The following is a 21,475-nucleotide window of genomic DNA, read 5'->3' as shown; positions in this document are numbered from 1 at the left end:
AACTCAGTGGACGCAGAAACTATCTGCCTTTATTTGACACTTTCACAAAGTCGTTAGTGAAACACTCAGGTATGTACAAACTATTTTATTAATTTAATAACATCGACAGTATAAAATTTACCATAGAAACTTTCTGAAACGTACTTATACTTAAAATCGTAATTTTGTAGGCATTTAAATAGTTAATTAATTGTATGGGTTAGTTTTCAAAGTAATATTTTTTATTAAATTATTAGTGCTTATATAACATATTGAACAAATTAAAAGATATTTCTACAAAGCACTAATAAACCAAAAATAAATACTCAGATTTTACAAAAATTACCGTTCAGAAAAATATATTTCAATTAAGATTTTATTTTACATTGATACAATATAATATAGGTTAAAATTGGTTATGAGTAGAGTAGGTTGTTAACTAGTAGAATAGTACATTAAATATTATTACTTTTAATATTAAACTTATACCAAATAGCTTTCACAACACACCACGATTGATTGATACGAAAAATACATATCTTCTATAATACGTAGGTACACGTGTGTATGTACATTTAAATTTTTATAAATTAAACATTCACAATTATGTATTTAATTATAATGCTTTAAAATTAATAACAAATCTTTGATTAAGGTCGATTTATTATACAATTTCATCGCCGTTAAATATTATATTTTTTCTTTTCAACAAGCAATAATATCTAATCTCGGATAAATATTATATCTTAACAGTCAGTCAAAGGCCATTCTTTATAACAATTAATGCGTGTTCTTTTGGTTGGAAACACTCCGTATGTAAATTTTCTGCGAATTTTTAATGATTCGGTTGAATTTAATAAGGAAAGTACAAGGAATTGGCACGGACTGAAAGGAAATTACGGGAATTTCCCATTCCGATTCTAGTCAATTTCGGGTTTACCTCATACCAATATCAGCTATGACGCTGTACGGAACACGTTTGGCGTATAATTTTACTAGTGGGGAACTTTGCAAGTAAAAACCACATTTGAATTTCAAACTCATTGGGCAAGATTGGTCGAACATTTTATGCAGGTAGTTTTTTGTGAGACTACTGGTGCATATTATGTAGCAGCTGCTTTTATATCAGAACCCTAAAAACCAGTTTCAATATTTAAAAATAACTGCTTCTCCTCCTAAATTTGTAAGGTAGTTTCCTGATTAGCGTTTAGTAAATTCTTAATAAATCGGAAAACGAGTTCATCAGGGTTTTTAACCTGATTAGCAATAATTTGAAGAGATTGTTAATAAATTAGCAATACTCATTTTTCTCCATGTACGTAACTCAGCATGTTGTCTCTCACGGGATGGGATATCGTAATTAACACCTAAAATATTATTAAAATATTCTTCTTTAAAAAATTACTATGAAGTATATACTATTAATTGATTTAAAATAATTTACTACACCGTAATGTTATTTATCAAGCGAAATATTTAATACCCATTGGTAGAATTACAAAATTAATACTTTAGTAATCAGTAATCACTCTAATCAGCATACAAACAATATTTTAACTAAGCCCGAAAGTAATCGTGATTACATAAATTGTACCTTTACTATTACCGTGTATAATAATTTAATGAAAGATAGTTCTGATAATGTTTTTAATGGTTATTCAAATTATATTATATTTAATTTATTTTGGGTCACAGGGCATTGTAATTATTAATAAGTAATAGATAATTGGTAGTACCAACTTATTTAATCTTATTACATCTACTCCGAATGTATAATAGTATTTATACTATATACAATTTACTAGACTTACTTTATTAAATAGTGATTAAAAAATGTAAGCGAAATTTTAACCAATCAAAAAAGGAATAACTGGTTAAAGTAAGTCAACAAGTCCTTTAACACCCTGTATTTCGTTATGTTGTAAAGGTATATATATATTAATATGTATATTCGTGTATTTGTTTAATTTTCAGCATGTCAAAAGCAGAACACGTGTATTTAAATTTTGGTACGTTTTTATAATATGTGATATAAAGGGGGTGACAGATTACGTTATAAGTTCAAAGCGTTTTATGTAACTCCATATTGCTAGCCATACAATCCTATACAGACCTGTCACACCTAAAAAGATGATGTTCTATAAGTGTGGGCATGGCGAGGATATGCGCTGTGATCTGCTAGCCAGGCTATATTTCTAGGTCAGAAAAATTTACGGAGTGCAGTAATTAAGCGGCTGTCATCCGTCAAAGTGACAGATCCTATGCAAAGAAATGATATTCAACGGCAGTTTCCCAATCGATCTGACGCCCTCTCCTGAGGAAGATTATAACGTAGTGTGTCACCACAACATATAATACATATATGCCATGATGCAATGTGTCTTAGCCTTAATACTCGTACATAACGCATTGAGTTACTAAGGACGGGTTGTTTCGTAGAATTTGAACAATTCATCAAATTACAAAGATGATTTTCAAATTCTGTGAAGGTTATATTCAAGTTATGTTATTATTTAAGTTTTTTAAAGCTACAGGCCAATAATTTTACAATAATAGAGCTTGAATAGAACCTTCACAGAACTTGAAAATCAACGTTGAAATTTGATAAATTGTTTAAATTCCGTCAAACAACCCGTAGAAAGTGTTTTCAGCTTTTTTTTATATTATTATAATCGTTGAATTCTAAAAAGGGCTATATCATTAATTCATTTGTTTTATTTATTTATTATTCTAACATTAAATTACATCGTTGTGCGCTTTGTTATGTAAACTTAATTTTAAAGCGGTTAATTTTTGTAGCGCTCTATTGGCATTTGAATAGCATGTGCTATTCGTTTTCCGCAGCGGATTGTAAAATATTGATCACTTTGAATAATCAAAAGCTGTAAAGTGATAAACTTGATTTAGTTTTGCTGCCAAAAGTAGGCACGCTATTATAAAGTAAGTACCTCAAGCTTAAAGAACATTCTGTCGTACCTACCTAATTTATGTAACTTTGCTGTAGTCATTTAAAGCACGCGTTAATTAATCGTATATGACATTTATTTGTCGTTTTCCCTGATCTACTTTTTGTGTATATGTTGGTTTCAGAACTGTTTTGTGTAATGTAATTCATTCATTCAGTTCGTTTGATGTTTTGAATTAAAAGAATAAACATGATTAACGTGTTTATAAATGTTTTTGAAAAAACATACTTCTCTTGAACATAAGTTTTTAAGCTTACAAAAAGTGTGTTACTTTCTAAGATAATCTCTATATATTTGCCTAGTTGAAGAAGTATTAACGCGAAACTCCTTCGATAGAAAAAAAAAACATTGCAAAGAGGGCTAAGAAAATTATAAAAATACATCTGGTTTTGTTATTTAACCTGTTATAGGAATGGAAAAATTCACAGTGCTTCTTTAAATGCTAATTTAGACAATTGTGGAGAGTTTTTTGGTCTATTTTAAATAAGTCATGCTTTATTAAATATTTTCTCGTACGCCTAATTATGATAGTTTAAATATTAGCGCGCTCCCTCTAACATTCGTATTTACATATCTCCCTTTCAAACCATTTTCTTCTTCTTTTGAAATGCTTACTACGAAATCTTAAGTGGGCATAATGTAAAAACTCGTTTACAATTCACATTATCAAGTTAACTCCTTGTACTCAGAGGGAATTTCACCATCTTTAAATAAGCGCTTTTAGTAAATAAATAAGCTTTTAGTAAATAAAAATGAAAGGTACCCAAATACCCCCTACAAAGTTATTTATCACTCATTGCAAATAGTTTTGTATAACGTCCAATATTAATATGAGAACTGCTTTAAAGACATGCATGCTTGAAAAAGAAAGAAGATACTAACCTCATCTCATTGTTTATTAGTAATTATTTATTTACGAATCAATTACGATTTTATTTATTTATTAGTACACTGAAAACTTCAATTAATGTAGTTGATTTCTTTCAGTAAATGATCTAGATATTTTTTTGGTCTGCGAAGTTGACTTTGACCCCTGTAATATTGTTGTGAATTTTAACGAAGGGTTTGAAATAATTAATTTTAATTGCAAACTCATTTATGCCACCTAAAATGTATCGCCAGAGGCGTTTCCCCCCTGGTTAGATCCGGCATTGCAAGCAATGCGATATAAAGTTTCAATAAAATAATATTTAACAAATTCAGAAAAATATTGTGTGGAAATTAAAGTAAAGCTTTTTAATTGCTTCCTGAAGTATATTTCTTGATGTAATCACGAACTTTAGGTCAAAGAGCTTTGACAAAAGCTCCTCTATCTCAGACCGGAACTACGTGTTCATGACAGAGCCTTCATAGAAATGTATTAGTGATGTATGTATGAAGGTTCTCATAAGGTCGTGACAACCGTCCACAGTCGGGTACAACCCTCCGAGCGCCACTTTAGATTTTTATATGAAATCATGCAAATTAAATATTTATTGTTATTTTATCTCCTTAAGTTTGATTCAAAAGAAGTAAGTTTCAGTTTGATGATGGGGAACAGTATGAAAGTGATTCCATCACACCATTTGAATAGGGAGGATGAGCTTCAAATCACGGGAAGGGAAAAAAAACTTTACCTTATTTATTAACGTACCTACGTGCTCCATGAGTTTGGGTTATCGTATTATCGATCGTTACGTTATTTTGACTATTTTGTGAAAATTTTTACTACTTTGATTTACATTATTTTTACTGATTATGCTTATGTGTGTAAATGTTATGTGATTTTTGTAATGTAAATCAAAGTAGTAAAAATTGTCACTGATTATTTTTCAGAACTTTTTGCAAACATTACTATTTCCATGGACTGTTGATACCAAAATCTTCGAGCATTCAATTTAGAACCATAATTTTTAAATTGATTAGTAATGTTTGCAAAAGTTCTCAAAAATAATCAGTGACAATTCTTACTACTTTGATTTACATTCTTTTTACTGATTATGCTTATGTGTGTAAATGTTATGTGATTTTCATATGCCCCCTATGTGTTTAATAATACATTGCTATTATTTTTATTTATTATTATTTATATGTTGCAAATAATCGCGATTTTAAAGAACTATATACTAATTTTCTTATACCGTACATGTGCTTGTGATGTTCAGTGTATCAGGATTTTAAAATTATATTTTTTTGTGTTGTGTTGAGCTTTGTTTTATGTTTGTAATTATAAAACTATTGTTTTAATGGCTAATAGTGCAGGAAAAAAATACATGTTTTCTGAAATTTTCAGACGCTATGGAGGCTCCAGAATTTACACTGTTTGCTAAGGAGATGGTGGATTATATCTCTAACTATTTGGAGAACATTCGCGAAAGGTAAATATATCATCAAACTTATATTATTTGAACGGTTTTAAATTTAAAATTGTTTAGTGATAGTAACACAGAATAGTATGTAGTAGGTACGGTTTTATTCAATTGGTTCTAGAAAACTGGTTCTTATTTTGTGCATTGTTATTTTATTTTATTTTTTATAATATATATAAATTACAAACAATATAAAACAAAATGAACCTTTGTCTGTCCAACTGGAAGGATTCCCGTTTCAGGACAGCCAAATTGTGTATTTAGTACATAATATTCGTATAATGGAATGGCGATGCTGTAAAAACAAATTTTGAGAACATTGTTGATTGCATTCGAAGTGACAGGATGGTTTCTTTATCCTAGAATGAATCGCAAAGATGTAATTTATTACAAGGGTCAATTTGGATAAAATTAGTAATTGCATTCAGAACAGATGAATGGTTTCTTTAAGGACATTACAAGGCTGAGATTCTTTCATTTTTATTTTATAATTTTTTATATATCCATTATTTATATTCTATGAATAAAAACAAAAAGTTAACGTATCTATGTTAAGTCAAATTTGAAGTGTACACTATATTATATTGCCATATTAGGTATTACGAAACAGTTTTAGTTTGAATAGTTCTTAGGCACTATATTTTTAGGGCGACGATTTTGGAAATACTAAGGACGGGTTGTTTCGGAGAATTTGAACAATTCATCAAATTTCAACGTTCATTTTCAAGCTCTGTGAAAGATTTTTTCAAGTTCTGTTTTTATTTCAGTTTTGTCAAGCAACTAACCTACAATGATATAGTAACAGAACTTCAATAGAACTTTCACAGAACCCGAAAATGAACGTTGAAATTTGATGAATTTTTCAAATTCTCCGAAACAACCCGTCCTAAGCGATAAACTATCATATAGTATAATATCTTTAAAAAATCTTAACCTTACAACTTTTCACATATTATAGTTTGCAAATAGTGCAAAAAGTTATGTTATATTTTAGTTTTGAGGTAGGTGCGGTCTGTATCTGAAATCAGTGAATCATGAGTCAACATTAAATTCCTATTGTTCATATTGATATTGATTAAAGTTGCATCCAGAATACTGAATATTACCTAGTTATGTGTTTTTATTAATCGATTTCATTCCTTTTCGAAAACACTAAGCTCACGGCCGCAGAATTTCACGAATTATTAATAAACCTTGCTGTTAAAAACTATACCGAAACAAGATTATATTGATTATTATATAAGGTCTTTATCAAATATTAATACGTAAACAAATCATTTGAAGGAATTTCTACAGTCGGTAAAAGTCCAGTTTCCACATTGCTCCCAAGGCTAACTGACCAGGTGCATGGAATATTGCGGTTGATTGTTTGATTTTTTGAAGAATGAATTATGCTTATCAAATTTCAGTGAGTTGTTTTTGAAACAAGAAAAAATATTTTCTACATAACAGAATTAACATAGTGTAATAAAAATAGGTATTTGATTAGAAGGTGATTTGGGTGTAAGAATTAATATCAACATCAACGTGTGCAGGTTCGCTGTAGCACGTAAATTCAAACTGCAACGATTTACAAAATATATAACTGGGTCATGGTACTCCGCTGGTATGACCAAGAGCTAAGAGGTGGAACGCTTTCGCGATTTAATTCATGTAACATTTTATAATTAATATTGAATCCTGTCAGATTTCAGATATCGATACATGTTTTAAACAATTGGTGTCCTTGAGATTAGATTCAATTTTATTAAATTGGCATCTTGGTTTGTTGCTTGAATATACATACTTACCTATAAATATACTTGAAGTAAACGTACTGGCAATGCATTCTGAATTACATATCAGTAAATGTTTACGTAATCAATATATTGCCAACTGAGGTAATTATTTACACTTACGTATAAGAAAATAAGCATAGTTTACATTAATTATTATTATAAGTTAAGTTATTTGTAGGATTAATTAAAGCAGTAGCTCTGAATTGTTATTACATATAGTAAGTAAATATTTTATATAGTGTAAGTTGTGCGACAAATTCAAATTCTATAAGTAATATTGCAAAACGTTCCATTACCAACCTTTGTTTCAAGCCACGTTCCTTTGAAATTGTAAACTGGTTATTTGTTTACCAACGACAATTAACATAAATATGTCATTTCTAATTTTTTTTTTGGTTTTTAAGAATATTACTAAGCGTTCTTGGGTAATAATTGTGATTAGTTACTCTTGGAGGATACACCTCCTTGCATCGATACATAATAATACTTGGTCGATGCCTCCTTGTAATTACTAATTATGCTAATTACTTCTAACATTCAGGATACAAAATAACGTCGACGAAAGAATTTAAAATATATTTTTGAAAAGCCGTCGTTTCTAGCAGAAACATCTAACTTATGCTTTGGAAGAAATATATATACCTATAATGTTTGTTGTTTAATTTTTGGCATTCTTACTTCATTTCTGCCTTCTATGTACATAGATACTCGTAATATTCTACGTAATTGGAAACCATATATTTGCTGTAGATAAATACATACTGTATTATCTAGCGATTGTTACCTAAATACGTTTCACAGTACAATGTGTCATATTATTGAAGTCGATTTCTTATTTATAATTTATTAAGCAACAAAAAAGTGTATCAAGGAATTCACATTGAACTAGCTACAAATTGTGTGGACTTATATTGTGATGTAATATAGCGACCTTGATAATTATAAAACTGCAAATTGGGTACTTCCATTTGAACGTGTGGAAGTGAGAGTGAACACCGGATAGCATTGTCGTTTTTGAAAGTTATAAGACATTGAGAAAATTTCGTAATGTGGATAGTGCGCCCGTTCCATTATTCAAAATCGGGTGGATTTGAAAGCAAACGTTATTTATTAAACGCTAGGTATTTAATATATCTACATCATTATTAGCCGAGTGGAAAAATGCCTCAGGTTCAATGGGTTGAGGGTTTAATCATCTGTTAGTTAATTCCCCCACCAATGCAAAAGCAACTTTACTGTAATGATGGAAGTAGCAACAACTAAAATATTATCAGATCAGTCGTAAGAACAGAATTGAGATCTTTTTTAAAGAAAATATCTAAACTTGTTGCTCCGGAGGGGTAGACAGAGAGAATAGACAGATACACAATTCTGTCTTGAAAAACACTGCTTCATTCGAAATTCATACATCGACTCATGCATATTCTTTTGTTATTCTGACTCTTGACATGACCCGATTCACTTGTCATGTTCGGACGTCTCCTTCTCGACTTGTTCTACCAACCACTTTCGCGTCATATAATATTATATTATCCTGACGCTCTTCTGCTTTAATTTTTCAAATCATCTAAGTGGCTCTTTCTTAGTCTTTTTCATAATTTATTTTAATTTAATTTAGAAACGGACAGTTCTATAAACATATTTTATATAAAATTACATGTTTACTGTGTTGCCTAAACCGGTACAGTTTCCGCACAAAATACGTTTTTACCACAGACATAGGAATTAATAGACGAGAAGATAATGGCGAGGGGTAAAATCAACTGTTGAAGAACGAAGGGAGTGAAACTGACTGTGATTCGTCAATAAATCAATCTGACAGTAAAAAGGCATCTCGCATTATAGTATCACAATTTACTTCTTAAAAGTAAAATCTGTTTTTGAATGAATAGACATTTTTACATGGGAGCGCAAATTACTCGCCACGTTATGAACAAATTTGCGAAGTCCAAATTCGGCAAAAAAATTCGGTTCTATTTTCAGAGTCGAATATTTCGTTTAAGTATTTAGTTAAGACACTTTTATAAATGTTCATAATTTACTTCCCAGCAACCAACCAGCTTTGTGTTTCGCGTCCAGACGTTTCTCGATGTGATAGTAACAACTGATTCATATTATACGATGTGAATATGCTTAAAATAAAGTAAAATAATGCTTATATATGGAATGTAATACGACAATTGGGTTTATTCTCTTTTTCACATCTATTTTTACAAGTTTTCATAGTACAAGTCAACATTTTGCCGTGTTATTTCGTAAAATGAACCGATGATGCCTCGACCATAGTTCGCACAAGAATGATGACGTCACGTTTTCAAATTTCACTTGAGGCCATACGCGAGCACAGCCGGCTCCAATGGAACCGGTATGGGGAGTGGGGATAATACGCTTTTAATCACTTAGGGCAGGTCTACTAAAATTCATATGTCTATGGTTTTTACAAAAAAAAAATTATAAAAGAAAAACATTATTATGCTCATAAGGCTCTTTTGTATTATTTTTTTTATTTTTTTATTTCTGTACATTCATTATACGGTAATCATTTTACGTAGTTATTACACAATAATATTTATGGTAATTTGCATGAGTTTTTATAAAGTGAAATATACTTAAAAACTACACATTATGGAATTCATATAAAACCCACATTTTAAATTTTTCACACAACCGCACAAGAGTCCCAACTGTTCCCAGCCCTCTGATCCAGTGAGACTATGGCATCCCCAATAATTGAGGTTTATTATGAGGCTGAAAGTAGTGGAGAGCGGAAGGAGATGGGGAATAAGGTGGGAAATTACCTGGCTATTAAAATCTGGTCACCAAATACTACTAAATCCATTTCAATAAAAAAAATTATTCTGAATAGTGGTCTTACACCAGGGCGATACTGAAAGTATCCAACACTCTGGAATGTAAAATATTCATAGTAATTTTAAAGGGTGTAAATAAATTTGAAACTGAAAACGAAAAAAAAATATTTTAGCTTTAGAACATTGTAAAAAATGACTGTTCCTTATTGTTCAGGCGAGTGCTTCCCACCGTGCAGCCCGGCTACCTGCGGCCGTTGGTTCCCGAGACTGCCCCAGAGCAGCCCGAGACCTGGCAGGACGTCATGGCAGACCTGGAGCGCGTCATCATGCCCGGCGTCACCCACTGGCACTCGCCCCGCTTCCATTCCTACTTCCCCACGGCCAACAGCTACCCCTCCATCGTTGCTGATATGCTCAGTGGAGCCATCGCCTGTATCGGATTTACCTGGGTAACTATAATAACAAAATAATACTTTTGTCACACGTTTACTTTGTGGTCGAGCTTTAAAATCTACGACCTCTGTTTCATTTTGACAACCAAAGAGGCCATTCAATATTATCAGATATCAAAATGGTTTTTAGCCGTACCACCTGTCCTGTAAAGTAGCGATGGGTTATGAGTATGACTCATTTTACTTAGAGCGGGAGCCATGGTACTAGCTACTAGCTCAATATTTTCGTACGACTCAAAGACTTGACTCAATTGAACGGGAGCTGTGAACTCATAGCAATGAGAATACTGCGCTCCCCCGCTACGGCTCCCCCGCTACGACTCCCCTGATACGGCTCCCCCGATACGGTTCCCAGCGTAAGCGTATGAACTATCGTACGACTCTTGGTAAGATGATAAGATGCTAGGTAGTAGGTGTTGGTACACACGACGAAGTCCAGATGTCGGAATGTCAGAAGCCGTTCACCTCTCCGAGTATTTAATAACAATTCATACTTGGATAATTTGAATTGCGCTATTTTCCTAAAGTATTTCCTGATAATAAAAGAGTAATCGTTCAATTGAACCGTGGTATTCGTACGTGTCGTACGAATACGAGTCATCAAAAAGAGGTAGCTCAATTGTGCGGCTCGTTCATGAACGACTCAGTACTACAGCACAGTCTAATTTTTTCTGTATTACACTTTTGAAAAGCTGATTCGTTTGTGGGAACCCTTTTTATTAAATTCGAATACTTTATAACCTGGACGTGTAAAAAATGTTCTAAATACCTCCCAAGGTTCATTTTCGTTTAGGTTATTTGAAACATGGATAAATAGACGAATAAATGTATTTAAAAAAATGTACATATTTTATAATAAATACGAGAACTTATTACATAGCCTTAAAATTTGAACTACCCACACTAATTTAAGGCTGATATATTTTTTAATGTTTGAAGGCTAGGATTAAAAAAGTGGTATAATTATTTATTTTTTTGTTTTTAAAAAATAAGAATGTAATCAGAAAAAAAAACCATAATCTAGGTACCTAGGCATTTAGTATCGATATTCGATATTCCGGTTTAGCCTCTAAATACATTTGGAATTAAATTCCCGGTCAAAGCAGCAAGTTTTTATTCTCGTGTCTTTATTAAATGCGTACATTTTTGGTTTCCCATTATAAAACATAACATTAGAAATCCAGAATTTAAGTCAAACGGCTCATATTCGTAGATTAGAACTTTTCCAATTAGAATAAGAATAAATTATTAATTAACCCATCGATAACTGCTTACCTAACCAATTGACACGTATGAATGTAATACTTGCTGAAGTTATCAAAATGCTGATGTTATCGGTATCGCTAAACTATACATTATACGAAACAATGCAAGTAATTTATACGCGGACGCCATGAATAGTGAATCTGATACAGAATTACAGGGTAAAAATAAATGCCTAAGGAAACAAAAATATTCTTATTCTATCCCTCTTTTAGCTTTCTCTTTCTGTATATATTCTCATACAGTACATTAATTACACAAGTCAACACACAATTTGGTGCATTAATATTATTGTTTTCTTTTCCTGGGTTTTACGTATTTATTTTATATTAGCTGTACCCCGCCACGTATTGCTGTATCTTAGTCTGTCTGTCAGATAGAGAAACAATAGCGCATGTTGCTTTTACGACCAAAAGATGGCTCTGTTTTTCAAAAAAGTATTTTTGTCCAACAAATGGTGCTGATTGTCAAAAAAATGCATGTTTTTACTGGTGTGAAAAAATATCAAAGCAATCGCTGAAGAACTTTAGGAAATTTAAGCATGTGACAGACCACGCTATTTTTTCGTGGCTTGGCCTATTTCAGCATATCGCTCACCATACATTCCCATTGGTAGTGTATGACGAGCGATATGCTGAAATATACCAAACAGTTTGTCGTCTACCTTAAGATTTTGAACGAACAAAAATTAACATTTTTATTTATATAAAAAAAGTAGATTGGTTACAGTGATGAAACAATATGCAGATATTACATATTTCAAAGTGAGGGTGTGTGTGTGTGTGTGTGAGGGAGGGTGAGGGTGAGGGTGCGTGTGTATGTGTATGTAGAGCGTAGGTGTATATTTTTATAATATTACTAACATGATGCCACTTTTAAATTTGGGCATTTTATTATTGTTTATTTAGAGATGTTACTTGAAAAATGATATTATAACCATTTTCGGAATCAGGACAACAAAGGCATAATGTATTATTCTTTACACTTTTCCTTATATCTTTCTTTTCCCAAGTACCAATTTTAAAAGGATACCACGAAATCGATAAAGCTATATATATTTGATGAACTTCTTTGCCTTCTCTCATCTCTGAATTCTTGATTAATAATTTAATAGGATTGACATAGGAAATCTCTTCTCCCTTGGGATAGTGAATTTTCTCGTTACGTATCGTCGGTAGGGATAAAGTTATACGTTATCGACAAAATCAATTTTCATTTATTTAGAAATTAAGGATTTTAAAAAATAAATTTACTAAAATGCTCGTTGACAGTTGGACTGTTAATTTTAGGCATTTGTTTTTTTTTTCATCACTGTCAAAAGTTAAATACGTGAAAATGGTGTAGGTACTTTTACAAAATTATTTTAACATCTGGGTTATTCGGAGTGCAGTCTTAATGTTTTGACTTTATTCTCTTTATTTTGACTCCATATTCCCTAAATTGATCCACTGCCTCGGAGTTGATATTCTTCTTCGTCACGATTATTCTTGCATATAGACACATTTCTTACATTTACGCGAAATTATTTACAAGTCGTCGCGTCAGCCCATCTCACCGCGTGCGCGTGATCACATAAATACATCAAATACATAGTCAATACGAGCAGGAGATTCTAAAGACTCCCGTCGTCTGTTGACCAATAATATTGAAGTATTTTTTGTAATTTTGTTGCATTATTTATTTTTCTTAGATTGCCAGCCCCGCCTGCACCGAGCTGGAGGTCGTCATGTTGGACTGGCTCGGCAAGATGCTGGAGTTGCCCGCCGAGTTCCTTGCGTGCTCGGGCGGTAAGGGCGGCGGAGTAATCCAGGGAACGGCCAGTGAGGCCACGTTGGTCGCGTTGCTGGGAGCCAAGGCGCGTGTGCTCAAGCAGCTCAAGGAACAAACACCCACCTTGGTGGACGACGACATCATCCCCAAGCTGGTCGGATACTGCTCTAGTAAGTTTTAAAGAAAATCTAAGCTTATTTAATTGGTATCTGGAACCCGTTTAGGCAGGGTCGTATTTTGGCCTATCCTTGGCAGTATCCATGTTTTTGCAAATAACTATTCAAATTAAAAATAATTAGTTAATTTTGACGATTATAAGCAAAATTTTAAAATTTAAAAAAAATTTATCCTTTGTTGAAATATCCACATTAAGTCTGTTGCTTTCAAAACTGGTAAAAAATCCTACAGAAAACATGCTCAAGACGTCATTTCTGTTTTTTGCTAGCGTTTCAAAAGGTATTCTTGATACTAATCGTCCCAATTATAAACTGAGTTCCAAAAGATCTTAGGACATTTTGCTACTACATTCGTATGAACATGCTAGCTGGGGTAATTAGGTTGAAGCATTATTTTTGAAGACAAACTGCTAAAAAGCAGTTTATCGGAACTTTTTTGCCTTATATTTGTAATGTGTGTAAAATATAATTAAAAAAACTTGTTGTAGTGTACGTCTATCGTCTATCGACGAAAATGAATCTGCTATTAAATTTTCTCAAACTTACTGCTATTCATTAAATCTATCCTCCATCACTCTGTAGTTTTCTACATATTATTTCAATTTGAACTTTCGAAACAACTTCTTTAGTAATTTATCATACATCTATGTTATTATTATTTTTTTATTATTATAATTTTATATTTTATCACAGTCATGACGTATGCCCATCTCACTAGGTGTGAAACTATGTGTTGAGATCTTGGCGGTTTACAGAGTGGTTGTTATATCAATGGTTTGTTAGCTAGGTTTTGGTTAGACAATATTATGAAAATGGGAGATAAAATACAATCAATATTATTTTTTTAAATATACAATTCAAGTACGAATTTAGAAGATTAAGACGAAGCGAGAATAATTTTGAAGTAATTAAATTCAGTTTGACAAAAAGGCATAGCGATAAATGAAAAGAAAAAAGCAGGTGAAACTTTAGTCAAATGTACGTACGTGTACCACAAAGTATTCATATGTGTACACAGTAAGCACAAATATAAATAGGTTATGAAATACTCCCAATGGATATGTATATTGGAGGTACTCAATGATTTTACCTTTGAAACTTATGGAATTAGAATAACGATTTTCGCAAATCTGCTTATGTGTAAATAATCTTCTCCTGTTTCAAACTATCGTGTTCTAGCGAAAATGGATAAACAAATATGCAAGAAGGAATTTAGGAATGTTAAAAACGCAGTTTAACTGTACACTGTAGTATTGGTACTTGCTCATCTATGTATAAACTACACTTGTTAGATATACTAGCTACAACGCTGCTCAGCCGGCCGGGGGGCCTCGCTTTACATCTAATTGAATCAAAGCGCGCTGCTAAACACATTACTGTTTCTCAACAAGGTACCTACGGATTAAAGTTGAATCGCTCGCGCTCCAAACTCGAGAGATCGCTATGACTAAGCCGTTGAAGGTAATTTAGAACGTTTTCGTGTCATAATAATTGCATTCTGTTGAAACGAAAAAAAGTATCATTTAATAGTATTTATTGTACTCCAATTCACCTAAAACGTCGTCGTTGTTGTAGTAAGATTATAAAAATGATATGAATAAAAAGTGCATGCCTTGTCTGCAAACAGTCAGCAATATGCTTTCGATAACTTGAAATCCCAATTCATGCAGTTTCTAAAATAAATCAGTTATTCGGTTTTTGTTATTGGTTTTACAATAAAATACTATTTACGTGAGTGGTATCATCCTATTGGACACTTATTCTATTTCATTTTCTTAGTGGCTAATGTCAATCGCAATGCAAACATTTTTGTCACAATGCTCTTCTTAGTACCAAGACATTTATGTTACTTTTCTGTTCACAGAACAAGCCCATTCGTCTGTAGAACGTGCTGGCCTTCTTGGAGGAGTAAAACTTCGTCTTCTGGCAACAGATGACAAGAACAGGATGGGAGGTGAAGTACTCGAAGAAGCAATTCGCAAAGATAAGGAAGCCGGCCTAATACCATTCTATGTAAGCCAAACATGTTATACCTATACATATCTGTGTTGCGAATGTCATATTTAAAGACGAGTACTTATGTCAATTTAAAAATATTGTATTTGACTTTACCCGTCTTCGGTTTTCTTTATCATGGATCCGAGAAAGGAAAATTTAAAATTTAGTTGTTGAAGTAATTTCATACGAATACACGTTTCTTAAATAATTGAATATTTTGATAACCAGGTGGTCGCAACTTTGGGAACTACGGCTTCTTGCGCCTTTGATCTCTTGGAAGAGGTGGGAGTCGTGTGCAACCGAGAGGGTTTATGGCTCCACGTAGACGCCGCCTATGCAGGTTCAGCCTTTATCTGCCCCGAGTACCGCTACCTCATGAAGGGAATAGAGACCGCTGACTCCTTCAATTTCAACCCCCACAAGTGGATGCTGGTGAACTTCGACTGCTCCGCCATGTGGCTGAAAGACCCCAGCTGGGTGGTTAACGCATTCAATGTGGACCCGCTATACCTGAAGCACGACATGCAAGGATCAGCTCCCGACTACCGTCACTGGCAGATTCCTCTCGGCAGACGATTCCGTGCCCTAAAGCTGTGGTTCGTCCTCAGGCTGTATGGGGTCACCAATCTCCAGAACCATATTCGCAAGCAGATCGCTCTCGCCCACCAGTTCGAAGCAGACTGCAAAGCTGACGAACGTTTTGAAATTTTTGATGAGGTTTTAATGGGACTGGTTTGCTTTAGACTGAAGGGATCTAATGAAAATAATGAAGCCTTGTACAAAAAAATAAATGCGCGCGGTTTGATTCATCTCGTGCCTTCCAAAATCAACGACACATACTTCCTCCGCATGGCCGTGTGCTCTAGGTTTAGTGAAGCTGAAGACTTGACTATTTCTTGGAAGGAGGTCGCCGCCAGCGCGGACGAAGTGTTGGCAGCCGTTGCCGGTGCCAATCAATAAACCTTATCAGTCCTTCTTACACTTGATAACGACCAAATTAGATGTAGGTATATTTTAAGACAGTTGCGAATATTATGTAAATTATTATTATCGTTGTGTAGATCCAATTTCGGTGGCGCGTTGAATGAACATTTATTATTTATTAAATATATTTATGTAAAGTTTCCTTTCGGTGCTTTCATTTTAATGATCGCTAAGAAATCTTTATTGCAAACGAATCTAGATTTATAATAATCTGCTTTTAGGCTCACTTGTATTAATATAAAAATTGTATGAAATGCAATACTATAACATGCATTGCTAGGCAAAATGCGTAGGTATATTAGTTTATTTATTAATACTCATTATAATTAAAATATATATATTTTTTTGCATTTGAAATGCAAATGAATCTCCGTGTAAACTGTTAAAATGATGAAAATTGCATGTATATGCTTATGGAAGAATATTGTTATAAAGTTTCATTTGAAAAACTCCATTTTAATTTTAAGTTTAAAAAAAAAATATATTTAATAATATTATAATTCATGTCATTAAAATAAAAAAAAAACAATTTTATTTATTAGCTTACTTATTGAATATATAAAAGAAAAACTTTAAATCCCAAGTTACTTAAAAAATTAAATCCATAAAATACATAATCCATTTAGTCAATCCATAAAAAAATTAAATGTCTCCATTTACAGGTCAAAGGTTTGTACATTTAATAAAAGTTTTTTAGCAAGGCTTTTGAAAATTGTTAAGCTTTATACTCCTCCTGATATTTATTAATAATAAAGTCGTCAGCATGTTAATTTTGGTTTTATTACTACTTATACTAATATGAAATATGGATGATTAAATTTGAGCTCAGCACTATTTATATATTCCCGATATAATACATAGGTACATCTTAGATTATTCACCTCATAAAATGATGTCGATAGCTTTGTAGATTCTCTTCAAACATTTTTGTAAGTCTCGTATGTGATCAGAACTGGTTTAAGAGGAAGCTACAAGCCGAAAATGTGTATATTCTTGGTATACCTTATATCGTAGGTAATAGGCATTAAAATCGCTTGACAAAAGGAGTCTAGAAACGTTCGATTTCAAGCAAAAAAACTGGTTTTTATTTATTTTGTAAATAATTTTATAAGAAAGCAAAAAAGTTAATCAAGTGAAACTGTCACAGATAATCTTGGCTATAATACTGTATTTTTTAAAAGTTCCTTTACGCGTTCATACATTTATATAAAAAAATATATATTTAAGTATTTTACATTTATATTTTTATTAAGTACTTTATTTTTTTATTTGTATTCTACTCAAGCGAAGCGATTGAAAAACCTTCAATTTATCTAAAGCATTTTTTTTGGTATTCATGATGTTCACCAATTCGTTATAAAGATTAATCAAAATAGTACTTTGGCATTAAGCATCGCCTTAAATACTCTTTTTCATGGGTAAAAACATCTCCATCGCGCCCTACATTTTTTACTATAGTGAAACAAAACTTTGTGGGTACCTATCAAATGCAAAAAAAAACACAAAATATGTGTGAATATGATGGTAAAAAGCGGCCAAAATTGTTAAAGATTTACATATTCTCTGTACAGATGGTTAAAATTGACCGAATTAGTTAAATTAAATTTAAGTTTTGGATAATCCTCTTTTAAATATTTTGTTTTAAATTTTTACTTAATTTCATGGAAAATAGCAATCACCAGTGAGAAACACGAACCATTGAAGGAAATAAAATAATTTTTCATCTTTTTATGAAATATTTTTTTCCACAAATTTGTGACTATTTTTTTTATCTCATAATCTTCTTCAATGCTTCCAACCTTTATTTGACCCTTTAAACAGTTCAGCGCCCTTGAGCTGATTTTTCACAGAAACGGCGCTATATAAATTATCCAATTATTATTATTAGTGAACCCCTAGAATTTGCCGCCCTAGGCAGCTGCCAAAGTTGCCTGCGCCCAAATACGGTCCCGAACATGGTGATAAAAGTTCGCGTTGTCCGCTGCTGATTTGTGATTTCCCGTACAACCTTTCAGTTGTTACCTACACTCAGTGGACGCAGAAGCTAGCTCCAGCTTGGACACTTTAAACAGTTGTTGGTGAAACCCTCAAGTAGGTATGTCCATATTATTTTGGTAACTCATTTTATATTACTTATTTAAAAATAGTTATACTTTACATACCGTATTTATAAAAAATAATTTTGAGGCACAGATTAGAAAACATGAATAAATTATTGCTTTAGTTAAATTAACTGGTATATTATTTCTGTAAAAATATTGAAGTGGTGATCTGCAAAAGAAATGGTTATAAATTCACTAGGTAGGTGTTATAAATTAGTTTTATAAATTCGGTTTATTATATTAATTTTGACGGAACTTCTTAACAAATCTGTTTATTTCAATATTATTTCCAAATCTTTTTAAAACGTTAGATTGAACAAACATAGTTTTAAATATATGTATATACATCATATTGTTTTGGAAATTGGTAGGCTTTTTTTATAAAGGTAAACAGTTTCCGAAAATAAATTTGTCAACGAATTTATACTAATGATAAAAATTTTACACGCAAAATAACAAAAAGCATCAGGATATCTGAAAAGACATGTCTTAAAATATAATGTATTTGCCCCAATTGACCTCACTTATTTTATAGATTATTAAACCGAAAACATTTACGAATTAATAAATTATATTTGTCATTGTATTTATAAATTAAAGTTCAGAGCTATTTATTATTATTATTTATCTCTTCAAATAACTCTAAGGAGAAAAAATCACGGAATAGTCTGCATTCTTAACAAATAAGTTCCACGTTTAAAAATGAAAATCAACATAATATTCCGTAAAAAAAATTACCTTATAGGAAGGTACCTACTTAATCATTTAATTATAAACAATAATAATATTTGGGTGATTTGTATAGCGTCGTTTTTGTGCAAAATCACCCGAAGGGCGTTGTACAAATATATAATACATCTCTACAATGATCTATGTTATTACATCTATATATGGAGGTAATATACAGTACCATACTTACCTGATAGGTCATTTAAGAGTAACACTTAATTAACATTAACTAATTGTTTATTAGCAAAATTTAGATACAGGATTTAGGACATAATTGGAAAATTGGATATAATTGGACTTTCTCTCAGGAATGTTATATTTAATAAGGGTATGTGTTGGACTTGTTATGGATCTTGGTTCCGGATGCAGTTTTTTCCAAGCCTTTGGCCCAGATGCTCCGAAGGCGCGATCACCAAACTTAGTATTTCTCTTACAGCTGATAATGTTGCTGGTAAGAGATGTAGGGTGGGGCCATTTCTTTGATGGATTTAAACACCATCCAGCACAATTTGTACAGGATTCATTCAGGGCACTTGAGCCAGTGAAGGTTACGAAGGTGTTCTGAAATGTGCGAATATTTAGAAACCCAGGTTATGAGCTGTGTTGCTGCATTAAACAATGATTGAAGTTTGTCAATTTGATATTTTGGAAGGCTGGCATAAATGCCGTTGCAGTAATCGAGATGTGAGACTACGTAAGAGTTGATAAGTAGTTTTGTTGCTTCTGTAGGAAGGTTTCTTCGAACAGACTTGAGTTGTCTTAGGTGAAAAAAACGGTGCTTACAGTCCTATATATTTGACTTTTAAACGAAAAGTCCGAATCTAAATTGACACCGAGAAGTTTGGCTGTTGTTGATGTCGTGGGGCCAACATGCAAGGGGGCGCAGGCCGGCGAAGTGGTCTCCAAGCCTAGGTGCAACTCCCGCGGTGTACACTGAGTGCTAAGGACTAACTGACTGGGTGACTAAAATAACACTGCTCATGTCCCGCGTGTTACCAGTGGCGTGCCGCCACATCACCATGCTACTTTGAATATATGTGACTGTAAAAATATATCGTTACTAGTCCTAACTGGTATATGAAATTCTCTAGCCACCCTCTCGGAAATTAAATGTTGCTACACCTCTTCTCATTTGACACCTCAACACCGCATTTCAGTATTTGAGTACCTCATACAAACCCATTCTGATATCGTGTTCTACCCAACACTACAGTCGGAAAACATAGTTCGACAGCCGTCGAAGTCAAATAGCTTTTCCTTGTGTTAATTTTAGTTTTACATATCTGCCTAACTCTTTGTAGTTTTAATTTTTTGTCATTTCATTCAATTCTGATGAAATCCTCCGTGGTCGAAGAGTAAGACTTTCGAAGCAATCTGGAGGTTGCGGGTTCGAATCCCGTAAAGTAAAATCCATTTAATTAACTATTTTTTATAAGCAATTAAATGAAAATAACATGTAGGAGAAATATCAGCATTCAGAATTGAAATATTGCATGAAATGGCTTTAGCCGTGTTTGGATCTGAATAGCCAGGTACTTCCCCACATTTCTGTTCCTCATCTGCTTCCCCTCCACACTACCCGTATGGGATGCCGTAGACTCACTGGCTTCAGAAGATCGGGAGGAGGTGGGACTCATGTGCGGTATACACATAAAAAACTGATATTTGGAAAATGTTGGTAGGGAGAGTTTTTCATAGAAACTATTTAAACTATTTTTCATAGAAAATAACACATTTATGAAAACATCAACAAGATTTTGTGCAATTTTCAGAAGTCATGGAGGCACCAGAATTCAAATTGTTTGCCAAGGAGATGTTGGATTATATCTCCAACTATTTGGAGAACATTCGCGAAAGGTAAATACACAAACAGTTGATATTAGTCAAAAACACATACTACAAAAACTACCTACCGACCAGTCGCATTTCATTTTACTATAAACTAATTTAAAAATAAAACAATCTTAAAGTTAGAATTAAAGTTAGAATTCAAGTGAATATAATCATTTTTGCGTTTGCGCACTATCTGTGAGCTGCGCTATTCTAAAAAACGACAAACCGACATTAAATTTGTGTTTTATATCAACACCTTCTGACATACAAAAGAAGGTAACAAACAA

General features: G+C 32.6%; 2 protein-coding genes across 4 annotated transcripts in view; both read left to right on the top strand.

The window, feature by feature from the left end:
- Positions 1–12: 12 nt before the first annotated feature.
- Positions 13–17,190, top strand: LOC149424315 (aromatic-L-amino-acid decarboxylase-like). Its single transcript, XM_089651441.1, has 6 exons — positions 13–69; positions 5,218–5,302; positions 10,096–10,330; positions 13,287–13,536; positions 15,407–15,555; positions 15,769–17,190. Exons 2-6 carry the CDS (start codon positions 5,223–5,225, stop codon positions 16,498–16,500), a joined length of 1,446 nt encoding a protein of 481 aa, XP_089507567.1. The 5' UTR covers positions 13–69; positions 5,218–5,222; the 3' UTR covers positions 16,501–17,190.
- Positions 17,191–18,538: 1,348 nt separating this feature from the next.
- LOC149424314 (aromatic-L-amino-acid decarboxylase-like) overlaps positions 18,539–21,475 on the top strand; it is a 30,498-nt gene continuing 27,561 nt past the window's right edge. The window contains exons 1-2 of one of the 3 annotated variants that reach the window (XM_089651437.1): positions 18,539–18,615; positions 21,128–21,212. In XM_089651437.1, the coding sequence (XP_089507563.1) occupies positions 21,133–21,212 (80 nt within the window). In that variant the 5' untranslated portion in view covers positions 18,539–18,615; positions 21,128–21,132. Of the gene's footprint in view, positions 18,620–21,127; positions 21,213–21,475 lie in introns of all 3 variants that reach the window. The other 2 variants (XM_089651439.1, XM_089651440.1) reach the window with 2 other exon arrangements.

Source organism: Hesperophylax consimilis, chromosome 4 (assembly GCF_061612785.1).
Source record: "Hesperophylax consimilis isolate HC1 chromosome 4, BYU_Hcon_1.0, whole genome shotgun sequence".
In the NCBI taxonomy this organism is placed as follows: Eukaryota; Metazoa; Arthropoda; class Insecta; order Trichoptera; family Limnephilidae; genus Hesperophylax; species Hesperophylax consimilis.
This window is presented reverse-complemented; position numbering and strand designations above follow the sequence as displayed.